An 18,874-nucleotide genomic window follows, 5' to 3' on the forward strand; every position below is an offset into this window, starting at 1 on the left:
TAATTTATGCATTCAACGACTCGGAAATCAAATAACGGAATCACGACATTATCGTTTGTCACATCTAAAATTGGATCCCTACGTTCTCCATACAATTCTTGACAGTATTTTCGTAACGTGGCTCCCACGGTTTCGCAGGAGCACTTACGATTCAGGGAAAAGTAGAAGTTCAACTTTACCCTTTTTCTGCTAAATTTACGTGATTTCACCCTTTCTTCGGGCAATAAACGAGGGAGAGTTTCGCGCTGCTTGTGTAGCCTCTCTTTCGTTTATGTTACTGTAAGTTTCAGGATCAGCATTTCAGCCGGCGCGAGAGTGGATTTGTTCTCGCTCCAGCAAGCGGTTTCGAGGAGAAGTTGTGTAGGGTCTCAAATAACAGGGGCAACCTTGCTGGCTCGTTGGAATCCTTATCACCACATCAGTATGGATCTACCGTGAGCTTCGACGAAAAGTGCTATCTTTTCCGTCCGCCCACGAAGCTACAATGCCACTGATCTGAATCTGATAATCCGAAAAATCAACTACCGGAATTAGACTCCTGAAAACAGATGCTTCGTATCTCTAAATCTGGATTTTTGAGGCAAGAAAGCTCCACTTCCTAACAGGTTTTCGTTAAGAGAAACTGAATTGTAGCCGCAATGAAAGACGTTTTCGTCTGAAAGTGTGAGGTCATGGAAAAGCTCATCAACATCCAGTCCAGATGTTTGACCCTATCAAGAGTCTTCTAGCCACTACTGTGGTTAGAAGTTGATGTAAAAGCTGAAGTTCATTTCGGTTCACTGATACGAGTGAATGAACCTTTTAGCCACGGAAACGCGAGTTCATCAACCTCCAAGGTATTGGGAGTCCGCAAAAGTTTAAATCCCGCTCGTTGATGGCTCAATAACTGATTTCCAACGATTAATCCTGATGAAAGTTTGAATCTTCACCAGGATCATTCGTCATATTAGCTCTTAATCCTCCGGATATCAGCCAATCCGCCATATTTCATCAACCCCCATGTCGATGAAGACTTTTGTTTTGAAATTGATGAACGAGGGTGGAGAAATCGAAATACTTGGTATGAAACACGAGATTAACTCACCCTAAACTTGTTGAGCGCAACTAGAGCTGGTATTAGGCCACCTGGACCTCGTTGTCGTCCTCGTCGGCGGCTCATGGAGACGACGTACGTCAAGGGGCTTGCGTCCCTTAGCTCGACATGACTTGCAATACCTAATCACAGAGAGAACTTTGATTAACTGCGGTTCGTCAGTCTAACACGGATCGACTGCAAGAAGCAAAGAGACACGCCCAACACAAACGTCATTCCGTTCAAATATAAATTTTACACTGCAGTCAAGTTTGACGAGCTGGTATTAAGCATCGTGTAATTAATGTGTACTTTTTTCTTGATAACAACAGACGTGTTTAGATCACAAAATATATGTGAAAAATTACTCGAATTTGTTAAAAAAAGAACTCGATGTAATATCTGCACCATTTTTCACATAGAGTTGATGAATTTGTTGGAAAATAAGAAAGAATGTTCCCGAAGGATTCTAAATTGAATACAATGACTTTGTGTCTGTTTGGATGACGAAGGAGTCGTCAATGAGTCGGATATATCTCGATCTGACTGAACGTGGATATTCCATTGGGGCTGCTTGAAAGAAAAAGTCGTTTGTCAAGGAGCCGAGGGTCTAACGTGAAAACCATGTAGTGAGCTGATAGTCTAAGTTCGTTTTAGGGACGTCAAAAGAACGTGCCTTGTCAAGACGTAATTAAGACGAGGACAAAAAGTTTGTGCTTGATGTAGCAGTGAATAATGTTAGAGTAAGGCGACGAGAAAAAAAAGATGGAGACTTTGCAAAAAGTGACGAAATAGAAAAGAGAGACAGAGAGAGAGAGCGAGAGAAGGGAAGGAGGATGGAGACATGAGATTACGTAGTTGGTGAAGCCAGTAGAGGACTTCAAGCCCCTTAAGACTGTATGGGGTCAGGGTTTCTGACCCGATTCTAATTAATCCATTGACTTCGAAGTTTATCGTTTGCGCCCTACCAAAAGTTATTTTCTCGTGTACAGTACCCCCTCACCTGGCGTCTACGTCCATCTCCTGTGACGCAACTTTGCCCAATCAATTTACCAATTTTCTGGCCGCTGGAGGATTTCCTAATTATCAGATTCATCTGCGGACAGTATACGTAGATCTGAAAACTTTCTTAGAGACAAATAGACAAGTATCTATAAAGTGTCACAAAAACTCAGTAACCTCATATTGGATTCTATCCACAAGTCCTACTTCACATCGGATCGATCATGTGTAGCCCTGCATGGTGTTGACTATTTTATCGTAAAAATGATACGTCGTCAATATGACATAACGTCAAAACAGCTCGAAACAAAATAACATACAAAAGTAATACACGACAGAAATAATATAGGACAAAAACAACACACAGCAGAAATAACATTGAACGAAAATAAAAAAATACAAAAATAACAACGAGCGATAACAGCATGTAATAAGTGTATGAGGGAGATCGAGGAAAAATGTCACGAAAATAGACCTATAGATCATGATGATATCAATCGTGGTGATAAAATTATAATGGTATTTTGACATCACCTCATTTTTAGCATATATGTTATATTGGTGCTGTGTTATTTTTACCAATGTTATTTTGACTTGTTGATTCGACGTTATGTTATATTGACACACAGTACCAACCTAAAAATATCGAATTTAGTTTACAAGCCGTTTCGTGCGTTCGTGCGAGCGTGAAAGACCATAGAAAATCGCGTATCTTTTGGTATAGCTGGACATAACTTTTGAGTATCATATCCTAAGCTAAATAGACCACGAAATTTGAAAAAGGTCCTTCCAAACTATCGGTACGTTGTTTTTTCATTTTTTTTCTAGAAATTCTAGATAAAATGCTGCATGGTTGAAATTTGAAGAGGAATTCATATCATCCGGTAGAAAAAGGTTTAATGTTCCGGACGTTCTATCATGATGAATTCAGTCCATTAACCCGTTAACGGTTGCGTTACTTGCACTTTAAGCGTTGGTCAGGCGATGGAAGATTTTTTCCGCATGTACAGTTTCATGAGCAGTATTTGATATGTATAAGGACAAACAATTTTTCCACTGTTATTGTGATTTATAAACGAATAAATTCTTGCAAAATTCAAACAATAATATAAAATGTAAATGAAATGAATGTTGAAACAAAAACACAAGTCGTCGAAATATAATTTTTCTTCTGTTTAATAATTTCGAGGGAAGCATTCGAGATGATTCAAACACATTTCATGCACTCATGCTATCCAAGATTTTCCAGTAATTATCGTTTCGCAAGTCCTTAAGGAGCTCGATCGCAAAATCAATGGAGCGTTAATTCAAGACTTGTCGCATGAACTCATCATTCATTTTACAAGTAAAATCTCCTTCATGAGGGTACGACAGTAATTTCGGTATTCATAAACGTGATAAACAGTTCGAGATACCTAATCGTAGTTCGGTACTTCTATATCATTGGATTCAGCATTAGTTGGTCTTCTCATAACACAGGTTACCATATCTGATCTCTATAATGCTGTCTCCTTGGGGTTCGTGAACAAGTTAACCCGAAAGCAACGACTGGGAAGGCAACTGCTGTGGGGATAATACAGAATATCCGCAAATTGTTGCAGATTATCCTGAGACCATAGCGGAGAGTTAAATCGTTTATATACAACACCTTGCACGATACAAGGTAAATTGTTCTGTACAGATCTGTTTGCAGCCTGGGGGTGATTCTCTGCATGGTTCAATGAACATGGCGGGCTTGGGAAATAAGTCTGTTCCCTTCCCTTCTCTCTCCTGTTCATCTTACCTTTATTCAGCTTCTCAGCACTCGCTGTTCCCTCATTCCAGTTGGGCAATCGATCGGTTGCCGTAATGATGTTGGTTCTCGCAATGATAGCTCGCCTCGTCGCGTTTCCGATGTTTCTCGCCTTGCTCCACGTCGAGAATGCGCTGAGTCCTTTGTTGTTGGCAAACGTCAAATTGTACTTTAGGATCTTGTGGGGCGTTAGAAAAACAAGCCTGAGGCCATCGTTGGAGCGTTCGATCATGCGGGTCACATGTTCCGCCCAATTCCAGCCCTTGGATAAAGACTCGACGATCCCATCAGCCGGAGACGTTTCTTGGGCTGTAACGAGTTTGCAAAAGAGCGCTAATGAGCGCATCTCCGAGTTGTAAATCTCTCTTCTTTTACGACAGGACTCGACGTGCCAGGCGTTCTCGTGGGATGCGTTGAATAGATTCCCCAGATATGGACGCAATATTGGACCCAAAATCTTCAAGTCGTTTTCCATCGCTGATGAGCCAGAACAATACTCACATAAATATCAAATTTGAAAAAAAAAACACCCAAATTTCTGATTAACGATCACGGATTACCGAAGTAGAGCCATCTCAGCAGGGTCTTTGTCATAATAAGGTCGCTCTCGAGATCCAAATAAGCTGTTTCTCTGTCATGTCGAACTACATCAAGAAGAACATCCACTGATCTCTCAAAATAAGCGGATCCTTCGTGATACCGCGATTTACCACGATCCTTGAGGGAAGCGAGACGTTGGCGTTTGCGCTTGCGACGATCGGTCATTGCGTAAATTTGGTCTCTCGCTTGTTTCAATACGAGGGTTAGCAGATATAAGAGATTTTCGGCTGGCTCGGAAGTTTGCGAAGATGTTGGAAAACTCAAGAAAGAACATTCGTCGAAACGAGCCTGAAAGACAAAAGTGCCAAAAGGAAGTAAATTACTCGTTGGATAACAGCAAGCTCATGTTTTTCTCATTGCTTTTTTATTCAGAATAATATATAGATATACGAAAGAAAAGAGGGTCAAGAAGCCCCGTATAAGAACATAAATACTTTCCCACCTGACCATTTGTATCCATAGATTAGTGGCGTTTTTTCGATCGATTAAGGAAACCCTATTACTCCAGAAACTTTACCTCAAAGCTGTAACTTCAAATGGTTCAATGTTCACGAATGGGAATGAAAGTGAGAATCGTAAATTACCGAAAATAAAAAGAAGCTCAGCCTTGGTGTGAGGTTGAAATCCGGGCCGTTTGGTACCTCGTAATTTACAATGCGACTGAGTATTTTTCGCAAGAAACTTTCAACCCAGCCCCACTTTCGAGTCTTCGCGAAGTGAAAAAAAGAATCAGAGAATTGGCAAGTTACCGAATTTAAGATAGAAAGCCCAAGTTTCTAAACCTAGAACTGAGCCACTGCTCTCGAATATTTTCTGCACTTTTTTCCGAGCGAAACAAAAGCTCAATGATGAGAGTCCATTGGTGACATTGCTCTGGGAATAATCACAAAACTAACATTTATCAAACGTTTCTATCTACCCTAATTAGACGGGCAGAAAAAGACTATTTTCACGAATTTTTTTGGCTGGTATAAATTATAAATATGGACATAAAAAGTGTTAGGCCTAAAAAATAGACTCTTAGAACACACAAAAAAAAATTTATATTTATTTTACTCAGTTTTCGTACAGAAAAATGGGGTCCAGAAAAAAGATGGTTTTGTGTTCTTGATAAAATATCTGGAATGGATGATTGGAGAAATAAAAATGGTTTTCGATTCAATAGGTAAATGAGTATAGCGCATTTTATACGATTTTTGATTTTTTTAAATACGACGAAATAGTGGCCATTTTTCCAAAAAATACAAAAAAAAACACGTTTTTTGCAAAAAAAAATAGTTCCACTAAAAATTTCAAAATTCGTATGATATGCGCTACAGCCATAGTCATGAAGAACACGTGGTAAAATTTTGGCAAGGTTCGGTTAAATAGTTTCGGAGATTTGATCAACGAGCCGTCCGAAAACGTAATTTTGAGAAAAACGCGTTTAAGGAGTTTCGGTACAGGCAATACAATGTTGCCATGCTAAACCATGCTAAAAACATAAAAAATTTCAAAAAGTTTAGAATTTTATAAAATTTGGTGAACATATTCTTTAGTGCCAAATTTGGCAATACAAATTTTTTAAGATTTTTCTTCTACACAGTTTTCGGGTAATTGATCACTAAAGTTCACGTGTATAAGCATAGCGTTTTCATATGTATAGGTATACATTCCGGGCATAAGAAATCTGCTTTAATGCGTAATTACTCGATAACTAAGTAGAAGAAAATTTTGAAAAAAATTGTGTTTTTGCACTTGATGTTGAACAACATTATCACCAAGTTTGATCAATTTCTTAATATTTAGACTTTTGTACCGAAACTCCTTAAACAAAGGCAGGGGCGGTGCGTATCAGTGCGCTCAGACAGCCAAGTAAATGTTGCTCAAAAGTACACTTAGACTGCTCAGATCTTTATAAAATTTGACTATGATACTTTGAAATATGTATACTTTCGAAAAATGCAATAAAAAGATCGATTTTTTGAAAATTCTGATTAAGGTAAACCCCTTAATTCTCTACTCACCTGAAGCGTGTTGTCTTTGAGTCGCAAAACTTCTTTGACGATTATGCTAATGTAGTCCAACTGTCTCGTGCTGTAACCATAATGGCCACTCATGGTTCCTCTTGGCAGTGACGTCATTACGCGTCTCCACCGGGTGATAAGTTCATTCTCAAGGACGTCACTCGGTCTGAGCCCAACCGGGATTAAGGTCGTAGAGAAACGATGGAGGGCAGTGAGATACGATTCTAAAAGTCGAGCATCCGAAACGTAGGAATCTTCGTGATGTAAGAAGCCACCTGGGAATGAAAATTTATTACGTTTTTTCACGTTCCAATGATGTTTGAGGTTGGAAAGAATTGTGACAATTTTCGTGAGACTTTGACAAGCTTCTTTTTGTTTTCCAGCAAGTTTTTTCAGTTTCATTATCTTTGTTTATTGCTCATTGCTGGATCAATAACAAGCGATCTGTCAGCTCAGCACTCGAGACACAAGGCAATTTGACATTCGAGGGAGGTGGGGTCGCGAGGCATTTGATTAACGGTTTACCCGATAATTTGATTCGTCGTCGCCGTCGCGGATGTGTATCGAACGATAGAAGTTAGTCGATTAAATTGCAAGCACGGTACGACACGTGTACCATCGACTAGACGATTTCATAAAGGAGCAAAAGAAAAGTAAAAAATGGGATCGCGCTCCCGGGCCGTAAAAAAGTAACGTAATATTAACACGTACGCAAAACTGCTCCAGGTTTTATGTTTTTTTATGGACAAGAACAAAAGTCCAGGAAGGCTCGTTTGCGTTAAACTGAGGCACCGCTCGACCAAAGCCGTTTAGCCTCGTTGTATCGATACAGATATTACGCATAAAAGAATAGATTGAAAATGACGGTAACGAGTATCGAAACGAGTGAAATCGACGAGTGACCAGCGAGGTGGAAATTAAACGATACTTCCGCGTCACCGATTAATTTGGAGATACAGCTACGGCTGCGTCGGGAAGTAGGGACTATAGACGAGGAAAATGAAATTTTATGAAGGAGGCTGACTGCAGGAAATTCACGCTCATTGATGCAATGATGAGCAAAGCAAAAATTTTCAAACAGTCGACACTTAACATCAAGAACAAATCCGTAGTACTTTGATCCATCAACTGGACCAATGGAATTTGTTTTTTGTGCTTCCTATGCATTCCAGCGATACTTGTGTCCAAAGAATTACATGTGTTTATGCAATGCGACGGGGCTGTAGCTAATTGGTATGAAAAGCACTGAGATTTGTCATTTCGAGCGTGGTTACGTCGACGAGAAAATGGAGAGATAGGAACGGTGGGTTGGAGAAATACCGGCGGATCTCGTTTCGTCTCTCCTCATCCCTTTGGCTTAAAATCTCTCTGCGATTCTCCAAATGTCTCTCCAGAGCAACATTCTATTTATCACCGAAAGGATATACTGAACGTTTGCCCTCGGACGTTAACGTTTAATACAAATACCTACGAATGCGCTCCCAAAGGACCCGTGAAGCGTTATAATTACTGCACTCGTACGGTATTTTATCCAAATTCGTGGCAAGCCTCGAGGGCGAACATTTCTCGTGTCGTAAATATAAAATGTTTTGGCGATTATGAATCGTCCGCATTCGAAAAATTCTATCGAAGAGGTTCACCGGATTTTCGCTGGGACACCTCCACGTCCATCGAATTCGTTGAATCATTCAACGCAGACTTGAGACGGTGTGTTCACCGGCGAGTATCCTTCTCACAAAGTCTGCACTCGTCTCCAAAACTCCATCCAGCCACTCCGGCTGTCAGTCTTATTCACTCGAAACTTGTACGAACTAAGTTTCTCCTGACTCATTAGCTTTCTTCCTGTCCCTCTCTCGCTCTAAAACGCGCGTCTTCCCTCCTCGATAAAACAAACAACGTACATATTCGCTTGAATGACAAATGTGTACAACCAGAACGTCGATTAAATTGAATTTTACTTTTTGTTTTGCAATTATGTAAAGCAGTAGGATTTTTCAAGGGGGAACGAAAAATTGAGTTGCCGAAGTACCGAAGGAGAGCTGTGACGGAACGCTAGGGAAAAATCAATATTTCTTGTTGAATTGAAAACTTGTGATTTTTTTAACGGTTTTCGTTGATTATTTCGGAATTCTGATGTTCCTTTCCACCATTCCCATGCTGTCCGTGACCGGAAGAGGCAAATATTACCTCTAGCACACTGTAGCATGACGTTGCAACGGGGATAAAAGTAGCACCGAAGATTCTGACATTTGAGAGCCGTGACCAACTCGTCAAGTGCCAGTAAAACGTGTCGAGATAAAGTATCAGGCGACCAGCTCCTCAGTGGATCAGGACCTGCTCTTTCCAACGACCACCAATGTATCGTTTCGACGATGTGACGTGACACGACTCTCAAACAATCCTGTGGAAATACGAAATAAAATAGACGAAAAACAATTTTTTTTAAGTAGAAAAAAGTGCTCTTGTACCTTTTCGTGTGAAACTTGTTTTTAAATGTTTTCGAAAAACTGCGACTCAATTGATTCTTTGGCGAAACTTTGACTTCCTCTTATCAGCAAAGACGTGTCTTGGTATATTTACAATGACTAAATTTATTCGCCAACAATGAAAAAGTTTGTGCAAGACGCGGTCGTCCAGCTTAATTAATTTTGTTCAATCGGTCTCGTTAATTAAGTTTGAAATCAAAGGTCCAAACGGGGCAGATGATAAGCGAGCGAAGAATTTTCATCTCGGAAAAGATAGTCGAGGACTTGAAAGTTTCAGCGCGAGGAGCTATGAGTGAAAGAGAGATCGTGTTTTCAAAAACTTTGTAAACAGTTGGAGAAGATTCCTGAGAATGTGGATTCGATGTAGCTCGAAGAAATTAGTCCTCTAGCAGACGGCGGGGGGCAGAAACGACGCGAGATTTAATCGAAAAGCTCGTTTTGGGTTTGTATTAGGTGTGTAGTAAAAGAGAAAGGAAACGAGGATGGAGAATGAAGAGTGAGGAACCGAGAGTCGGAAACTTTACCGGAAGTTCCGTCGATTTCCACTCGAAATTTCAAAGACATTCGCGTTCTTAGATAAAAGAAAATATTTTACAAAGTTAAACGTCAATATCGATTTGAAAACGTGAAAATATGTTGTACTCGCCCAGAGGCTATTTTCTCCCCACAATTTTTTTTTTTTTTTAAACCCGATGAAACCTTGAACAATCGTTATTATAGTTGCAACAAAATCAACCCTAGAAGTGTGAGCTTCTCCGTATAACGACCCAAAAATCTCATAGGTCGTCGGTTTCGTAAAGAACATCGAAAAAATGACACAATCGGAAATGATTAAAAAATAAAAATAAAAAAAAAAAAAAAAAAAAAATACTCGCTTGTTTTGACCACGAGGAAAAATTCAGTTCGTTTCAAGATATTCTGCAATCGCTTCACATCCGTCTTTCAACTGAACAATTTCATGCTTCCAATAAATTTTCGATTTTTAACGCCTCCAAAGCTTTTTCCCAAAAATAAAAACGTTTCGTTTTATTATTTCTCACATTTTATGAATGTTATATTGAATGTAAAATAAAAAATTAGCTATTTTAAGGAAAAATCGTCCCAACATTTCGAGAGTTTTGTCAAAATAACGATCATTTCGAAGTACCAATGATTTGAAAGACAGAACTGTTTGTATTTGAAATATATTGACATATCACAAGGGAGGCAAAGAATTTTCACGAGATCTGGTGTTGAAATTAGGACTGAGACTTCACCTCGGTTATTAGAGACGGCAAGTATGCACGGAGGGTTAATTTATCGGTCAGACTTTCCGGGCATAGGATCGTGTAAAACACTTAATTGAGGAAATAGTGCTGATTCGCTGAGCAAGTTATTCATCCCTGAAGGGTCAAATGACAGCAATTTTACCTTCTGTTTCATGGGCACGTTGAGTGTTCGTCGTCCGCGTAGCTGTTCGATAATCTCCATGAGAACGGATCTCGAGAGAGCGGGTACGCTCTCCTCGGAATAATGCCGAGTCATGATGGTCTCGGCAGCGGGAACCCGAAGTCTCCAGAGAGTGGCACGATCATCGCAACGAGCACCGGGATGCGGTCCAACGGTGACGGCGTACATGCCCTGTTGGGAGTTGAAGGAAAAAAATCAAACCTCTCGACAGAGCGATGTTCGGGGTGGCAAATTTTATTTTATTTTTCTTTTTTTCCTCACATTCACGAGTAAATCGAGGAGTTCCAGAGCTGGGAAAACACACGGGGACAAAAAATCTCACCGGGTTAAAGAGAAGACGTAAAAAAAAGAGGCGGATGGAGAAGAAAAAGAGCTAAGTGCCCGCAGAGAGTCGTGTGTGCGATTTGCGGTAGTCTCTGCCACAGGATAAAACTACTACTTTTCTCTGCTGCTCTAGCTAATATCGATTAGTTGGCTGGGACGATTTTGCTTTGACGCTGTCAAAGGAACAATTTCGTGAGATCCGCGAAGCTTTTTCTACGCTTTTTTCCGGCTGCTCGCCTTTTTTCTTGCCACTATCGCTTGGGAATTCACCAGTCTGGTTCTCCGCTGTTTTCCCTCTCCCTGTCTCAATTTGCCCCCCCCCCCCTCTCACTCTCTTCTTCCCTACCCTCTCATTGAACTTCCCGGCTTTTCCACTCATTCTTTTTTCCCATCCCTCGCTACCTTCACCTCTCCATTCTTTTCCCTGTACTTTCGTAAATAGCTGGAAAAAAATGTTTTCTCTCCTTCATTCGCGCTCTTTGAACACACCCAACTGACGAACGAACCCAAACGACTGTTGGCCGTTTACTTTGCCGTTTCTGTACGACAATCAAATAGTTGGTTGCGAGAAAGTTCGAAAAAAACGAAAAAAATAATTACAGCGGACCCACGACGATCGTAATTCCTACCGTAATTAGACTTCCATTCGGCGCAATTTTCATAGCTACGTAAAAATGGTAAAAATACTATTTTCATGTGCACTCCCTCAAATTCGTCCGAATCTAAAGTATTTTTTCGTTCCTTGTATTAACACCATTTTCATTATTGCATTTTGTGTTCTAATTTGCTACTGCATAATTGACCTTCTTTATTTATAATTGCCTGGATGGGTCACACTAAAATATCACTCGGAACTTACACTCTGCGCAGCTGTGTAGTGAATGAGCGCGTCACAGTGATGAAGTGGCACTCTGCGTGGATAATCGGCTAGTGTTGACCACGAAGCAACCCCTGCGCCAATTAAAAGCCTCACTTCAACGTCATGACTCGTACTGCTCGAAACATCGTCCATTCCTATCCTCAAGAGTATGCCACTCGCGTCCTCGACCAGGGCAACGCGATGATCTTTGCCTTCCATTTTTTCTTCGGTCGTATCTTCGCGTTATAATGACAAATGAATCGTCACAAAAAATCAATATTTTTTTGTTTGACCGACTTTGGGAACAGTCACATCAAAATTTGGCTAGAATCATTCAATTTTGCTTGATTTCATGGATGAGAGGGGTATTCTGTGTTTGGTAACTGACTCGAGCATTTGGAAAAAGGACAAAAGTTCGTAAACCGAAAAAAAACGATTTCATCTTCCGCAGTTCCCATCGATTGAGGTTTTGGAGTGAAAATGATGAAACTCTCGCAAGTTTTTTTGAGCCGTCTCTTTATGCACGACGATTTTCGATATTAGAATAAAGTTTGATGTATCAGGATGTGCCGAATGAAAAAAGAATGAGGGCAGAGCACTCTAAAAATAAGTGAAAAGCGCTGAAAACGAATTTTCGTTCATGACTATTTATTTTTGTTATTTTTCGACGCGGAGAAACAAACCGTCGTGCCGGAAAGAGAATGAAACTCAATTTTCATCGATATTTAAGTTGCAATAAAAGTGCAAGACGAAAAACTGAATTTTTCCATATTTTTAAGGATTTTACGATTTTTAATGCTTTTGGAGGGGTACAGCAAGCTTCGAGGGCTTCGAGGTGACTAAAAATTTGTTGGTTCGCTTTGGTAGTCCCTTGATGTCGTCACACGCAGAGGCGCACCAACGCGTACTTTTCTTTCTTGATATTTTTTCGCCTGTAGTCAGGCAACGAGTACGCTGTCCGCTTATTTTCGCCGCGCTCGTTATTTTAAATCTCCGTCAGTTATAATTAAGCAACTTCAAGCCGTTCTCTACGCTGCTGATTTATAGAACGCTCCCCTGGCAAACTATATTGAGTTACCTGGGCACGAGTCTACCTTTTGGTCTTTTGGTTACACGGCGTGGCAAAAGGGGCCCGAATATCAGTCTGCATAATGCAACGATTGTCGCGGATGGAAGAAGAGTCGGTTTGGGGGATGGGGCGAAGGGAAAACGAGGGAAAATCTAATTAAAACGCTCCTCGCTTTATTTTTTGTTCCTTACCAGAACCGAAAAATATTCTGCAGTGGTCGGGCTGCTTCAGTATTTTGTCTAAAACTTCAGCATCCACGATTTGACCAGGGGCTTGACAAAAACCTTCTTCAGCTTCTTTTGACAGTTCTGTAAATTCCATTCAAAAGTACACCAACTTTGATGAAGGCTCAAACACAATTGTACTTTTACTCTTAAGGAGTAAACACGATTTTATCGTCGTGATTTTCGTGTTTTTATTTTCAGAAAATTTGAACAGCTGTAATTTTACTAAGTTTTCTAGCTTCAAATGATTCTCCGTACGACGATAATTCCTGGATAATAAGAGAATCGTTCGTACACGAAAATCCTTCGTACTTTTTGAAATAAAGGATAAGATTCTTCTGTACCGGGGTTTGGCTGAGAAGCACGAGTTTTCTCACCTTGTTTGGTAACAGCTGCCAATAGATTCACGAGTTTAGCTCTCACGAGATCTCGTCGCAGTTTTCCACCGGGACCGAGGAACTCGGCCCACGTCTCAGCCTCGGAGCTGCGTATACGAAGTCGCGCAAATCCTGGCAAACTCGAATCTTCCTCAACGTTCGCGGCACTCTCGCACTCGGAATAAATCCCGGGAGTCGAAAGAGCATCGATGCGTAAGAGATACTCGAACTTAAGTTGCTATAATCGAAATATTATACATTGTTTAAAGTGTAAATACGTGAAAAGCTTTTGTGCTGAGCCCAAGAATCAACATTTTCAAGAAGATATTTAAGGTAGTTTGATAGCTAAGTGCCCTATAAAAAATAAGATGCAGTCCCCTTCGTGTGTGCAGATTATTCGTTGTAAAATATCTTCCGAAAATCATTCAAATTATCGTTAATGATAAGTAAAAAAAAATACGATTATTGCGATATTTTACTAAAACTTCATAATTCCTCGTGATTTTGGAATTTTTATATTTTTTCTTTTGCGTAACGCCTCTGTTAGAATACATCTTCGTGCCGTATGCACATATACGAGACGAGCGCAGCGTCCTAAAGTATAGTTATAATCACGGTTTGTCTCACGCGACAGCGTTGCCACGTCGCGAACCTTGAAATTCTCCCACTCAAATTCTCATACGATTTTTATAAAGATAATTTTTTTTCTCAAAAACTAGACGGTAGATCATGTTTTTTATTTTTTAATTTTTTCTTCAGAGGATACTCCAATAGTGTGATTTTTTAAAATGAAAATCGTAAGAACCGTTCTCGAGTTATTTCGATACACATTATTTGTTTGACGATTGCCATGTGTTCGCATGGAGAGACCATGAACTTCAACTTGCAATATGTAAAAAATTATACGGGAGAACTACATTTTGTAAAAATCGATTCGCTATATTTACCTGCGCGAGATATATTTTTTTCAAAATTTCTCTAAGAAATCCGGTTTTTCTATTGAACAACCTTAAGGAAGAGTAAGCGAGAGAGAGAAAAGATCGCATTTTGAGAAACGATTGAACTGAATTGAGTTTTATTACCGAATGTCAGAATCAGCTATCCCTTCGAGTAATCGCTTTTTCAAATCATCGATATGAAATAACTTTTATCGAGATACTGAGTTTTTCGAAGAAACGTGATCTTTCGTGCCAAATTAATAATAAAATTTAAGAAAAATTCATTTTAAACACTTAGCAAGCTTAATTATGGAGGCAGTTTACAAATCATTTTTTTCTCCTTAAAATGTACATATAAATAAAGAAATAATACTGTATATTTATGCACGATCATGCTCCATGTACAAGCAGACATTGTTATTCCATTATTTTTATTTAATCTCAGCACGAATTAAAGGATTCTTCGTTTTCGTACCTTCACTCGGCGTCGCTCATTCAGAGAAACGACAAACATTGTGGAAAATCGTCGATCTAAATTCCCCACCCCCGAAACGAGACGTTGGACCAATTTCTCGACACTCGCTTCAATGCGATTCGTATCTGTTGTAGAGAAGAGCGTAATTGAACGTTCGTTAGTGAAACTCCATTTATTTCCCTTCTTAGAAAAGAGATTTTTTGTCAAACGTCGATATCCAATTATATAACGATTCACGATTTATTCGAACGATTGAACAATTTAACGTTTGATTCATGCGTTCAAATGATTCTATAATTTCTATTAACAAATGTATCATTCAAATGTTGTTTGTTATTTCATGGGGTCTCTAAATATTAATCTAGAGTTTTTACAGCATCGCCCAAAGTGAAACGAAAATGTTTTTTTTTTTATTTCTCATGAACTAATGACTGCAAAAAAAATCGAAAATGTCTCATTCCCGTTTTTAAAATTTCGATAATAACAAAGTTTAATTTTTTCAATAAAAATGCATAAATTTAATTAACAGTCGATGATTTTCCCATATTTTTACTACTGAAGAAAAAAATTATTATCGATCCACTTACTTATTTTTATTCACGAAATTTAACTTTGATTTGATATTGTTTTTTCGCACAAAGAATGATTATTATGAAATATGGAGGTTTAAATAACGTTTAAATAGCTTCACAGGCATTTTGCATTCACCAATCCCATATGGTCTAGTGGCTAGGATACCTGGCTTTCACCCAGGAGGCTCGGGTTCGATTCCCGGTATGGGAAATATTTTTTTTTTTTTTCCATTTTAATATTCACATGAAAAAACCGTTAAAGTGAGAAATGAATGTAAGTAGAGTGAAATGTTGATTATGAAATTTCGATCAATGTACCACTATTTTGGTTCGATTCATGCTCGATTGTCTGACGGAAGAATCCGTTGAGATTCTCAAGTTGTTCTTTCGTGAATGTGAGCTTGGTTGCCATCAGCCGGGCGCCGTCGCTTTTGCCCGATCCTCCACTCGGTGCGCAGCCCATTTTCGTATTTCCCAGATGTCGTTCTGCGCCCATGTAAACGTCGAATAATATATGGTAATAAGCACACTAAAATGAAAGAAAATTATGAGTGTCCTCCAACATTTTACTGAGAATTTTATTCTCTTACAGACATCAAAGACATTAAATTTGTCATTAAAAGATTTTCGATTCTGCATTCGCGAAAAAAAATCGTTGACTAAAAATTCAATATTACAATAATTGTCACTCGACAATTGTGCGGAAGCTCATAATAACGGTGCTCTCCGATGCAGTGGAGCAAATTCATTACAACAAAATGAATTACTGTTTTGCAGTAAAGTTCGAACCAAAGCAGAGATTTAAATGAGAATTTTTTTGACGCCGTTGATTTTCCAGGTGTTCAAATAAGTCGAGTTATTTCATTATGAAAATGACTTTTTCGCTCCGCGCTCGCCAGCGAGATGAATATTAAATAAGAGTGCATAATTAATACTGCTGGCAGAATGACCAGTCGTTTCGCATTTCGTGTTGGTATTGCTGAGCTTCCACCCCTTTTTACCCTTCGTATAACTCCATTCCTCTCGCACCAGTGAGATCGCTCACTCGAGCTCCGATCTTCCATCTGTATAATTTGCCATAGGAGGATGCTGTGAGGACATCGACAAAAGGGATTTTCTCACGATCGTAAACACGCAAAACGTTCTTGATTGCGTTGGTGTTCGCCGTGAGGGTTGAGTCCGTTTCAATCTGGTCAGACTTTTCATTAAAACTCAACTGGAAAATCCATTAGCTGAGCGTATGAAAAGTGAAATATCGCGCATTCGGATTTCATCCGTATGAAATGTAGAAGTGAAGCAAATACGCTCAATCACCGGAGAGCACCAATATCACAAGGAAACAGAGAATGGCGCGAGAACTAAAACGAACAACAGGCCACCGCGACTGGCATATATAAATTTCAGTGGTACATGCATGAATGAAAAGCGTTGCAAATTCGAAAAGAGTAAAGGAGAGAGTGAGCGAGCGAAAAAGAGAATGCGAACGAATTCGTTGGCCCAGAGCCACAGACGCAGCAATCAAATCTATTCTGATTAATTGATTGAACTCAAAGACTATAGTCCATCGCCAGGACCTGACCAAATAAATCTGTTATCTCGAGCGATTGTTCGCGTTAATATGAGCAGGACGCATGCCATTTTTCTAACACAGGGAATCATTCCAACTGGATACTGGGTCATTATTTTAGCTCTTTTTTTTCCTTTTTTTTATGTGAGAACAAACAGTAAACATTAGGGTGCTTCAAAAAAAATCGATATTTTTTTTTTTTCGTGGGCCGAAGAGGGGTGTTAGTATATGTAAAAAAAATGACTTACTCAAATTTTCAGATCTTTTGAAAAATATATAACGGTCCCTCAAACGACTTTTGTATTTTTTTTCCTGTTTTGGGGACAAACGTCATGAAAAAAATCATAAATCGTTATGCAAACATAAAATGCACTTCTCCCTTGAATACATGAAACTTTACCTTTGTGTTGAAAAAAAAATCATTAATTAAACGGTCCCTCAAATGACTTTTCTGTTCGTATGACATTTTTGTTCGTACTAGTGCACTTGTACTTGTTACATTGTAGATCGTGAAGCAATATAAACAGAGCTACTGTGACCACGACAAGGACGAAGCTCAACAGCTACATGAGCTAGGGGCTTCGCAAAAAACATGGGAAAAATATGCTTCATATTCAGCGCAGAGAAAAATTATTTCCGAACTAAATATTCAAAAAACATATAACATAATTTTGCAATGAATTTGCGTAGTATACTGGAATACACATGTTCAGCGCATTATTCCAATGTATTTTATGCTCACAATATTTCACTTATTCAACAAAGAAAGTGCATTTTATGTTTGCATAACGTTTCATGACTTTTTAAGACTTTTTCCATGACGATTTTCCTCAAAATAGGAAAAAACATAGAAAAATCGTTTGTGGGACCGCTAAATATTTTTTTTTTAATCTCAAAGTTTGGGAAAGTCACTTTTTTTATATGTACTAACATCCCTCTTCGGCCCACGAAAAAAAAAAATCGATTTTTTTTGAAGCACCCTAAAAAACATATAACATAATTTTGCAATGAAATTGTGTAGTATACTGATGTTCAGCGCATTATTTCAATGTATTTTATGTTCACAATATTTCACTTATTCAACAAAGAAAGTGCATTTTATGTTTACATAACGTTTCATGACTTTTTAAGACTTTTTCCATGATGATTTTCCTCAAAATAGGAAAAAACATAGAAAAATCGTTTGTGGGACCGCTAAATATTTTTTTTTTAATCTCAAAGTTTGGGAAAGTCACTTTTTTTATATGTACTAACATCCCTCTTCGGCCCACGAAAAAAAAAATCGATTTTTTTTTAAGCACCCTAGTAAACATATTTCTCGTATCGATTTGTATATTGATAAAAATACTGTGTTACGGGGAACCGAAAAAGAGGACTGAATTCCAATTATTAATTTTTGTCGTGAAAGATTTCATGCTTGATCAATTGAGCAGTTTAATACAGGAAGTTTCTCTAGAGACACGATTATTTAAATGATTAGCGGGGGATACTTCGTGTAAGAATGTTCTATCCATGAAATGCAGTATTCAAGCAACATTAAATCAAAATAAAGTAACCACCGATAGTCGCGATCGAGCTTCGTGCTGCTCTTACGTATTTAAATCTCGCTTTCTCACTTCCATTCACCGCGTTTCCTCCCTCTTCGTATATTTCTATTTCTCTTTCGCTTAATTTCTGGTATTCGCTTTGCCTCCATTTTTCCGGCTCGCAGCAGTCCCGCAGGATCACATTGAGAGACCGGTAATCCTGCCATTTAATCGCCCCCATACTAATGACACCTTTTTTTACGTTCAATTTTCTCCTTCTCTCAGCTCACTGGCTTCCCTTATTCTGATTTTTTTTCCCTCTTGTACTACTAAACTCTTTACCAGGGAAGAGAGGATTAATTTTACCGGGATTACGCGATTTTATACATTCTTCTGAACGCAGCCTTCATCCTCATTCGTTTTTTTACTCGGTGTTTCTGCAGTGCTGTTGAAATAAAGAATAAAAAATATTTTTCATCATAAAACATTTTTCAAATATTTAGCCCTGCGATTATAGCCATGATTCGATGAAAGTC

At 38.9% G+C, this 18,874-nt stretch overlaps 1 protein-coding gene and 1 non-coding gene across 2 annotated transcripts in view; one reads left to right on the forward strand and one right to left on the reverse strand.

The window, feature by feature from the left end:
* Positions 1–18,874, reverse strand: part of LOC122407543 (uncharacterized) — a 28,471-nt gene that overhangs the window by 8,392 nt on the left and 1,205 nt on the right. Inside the window, exons 2-12 of the mRNA XM_043413837.1 lie at positions 15,564–15,731; positions 14,674–14,798; positions 13,261–13,498; positions 12,851–12,967; positions 11,591–11,826; positions 10,369–10,578; positions 8,660–8,873; positions 6,473–6,747; positions 4,427–4,754; positions 3,858–4,343; positions 1,085–1,215 (exon numbers count right to left, since the gene is read on the reverse strand). Of these exons, the coding sequence (XP_043269772.1) occupies positions 1,085–1,215; positions 3,858–4,343; positions 4,427–4,754; positions 6,473–6,747; positions 8,660–8,873; positions 10,369–10,578; positions 11,591–11,826; positions 12,851–12,967; positions 13,261–13,498; positions 14,674–14,798; positions 15,564–15,708 (2,505 nt within the window). The 5' untranslated portion in view covers positions 15,709–15,731. The remainder of the gene's footprint in view (positions 1–1,084; positions 1,216–3,857; positions 4,344–4,426; positions 4,755–6,472; positions 6,748–8,659; positions 8,874–10,368; positions 10,579–11,590; positions 11,827–12,850; positions 12,968–13,260; positions 13,499–14,673; positions 14,799–15,563; positions 15,732–18,874) is intronic.
* Positions 15,385–15,456, forward strand: TRNAE-UUC (transfer RNA glutamic acid (anticodon UUC)). Its single transcript has one exon. It is a non-coding gene; the product is annotated as a tRNA-Glu (tRNA).

Source organism: Venturia canescens, chromosome 3, assembly GCF_019457755.1.
Source record: "Venturia canescens isolate UGA chromosome 3, ASM1945775v1, whole genome shotgun sequence".
Classification (NCBI taxonomy): Eukaryota; Metazoa; Arthropoda; class Insecta; order Hymenoptera; family Ichneumonidae; genus Venturia; species Venturia canescens.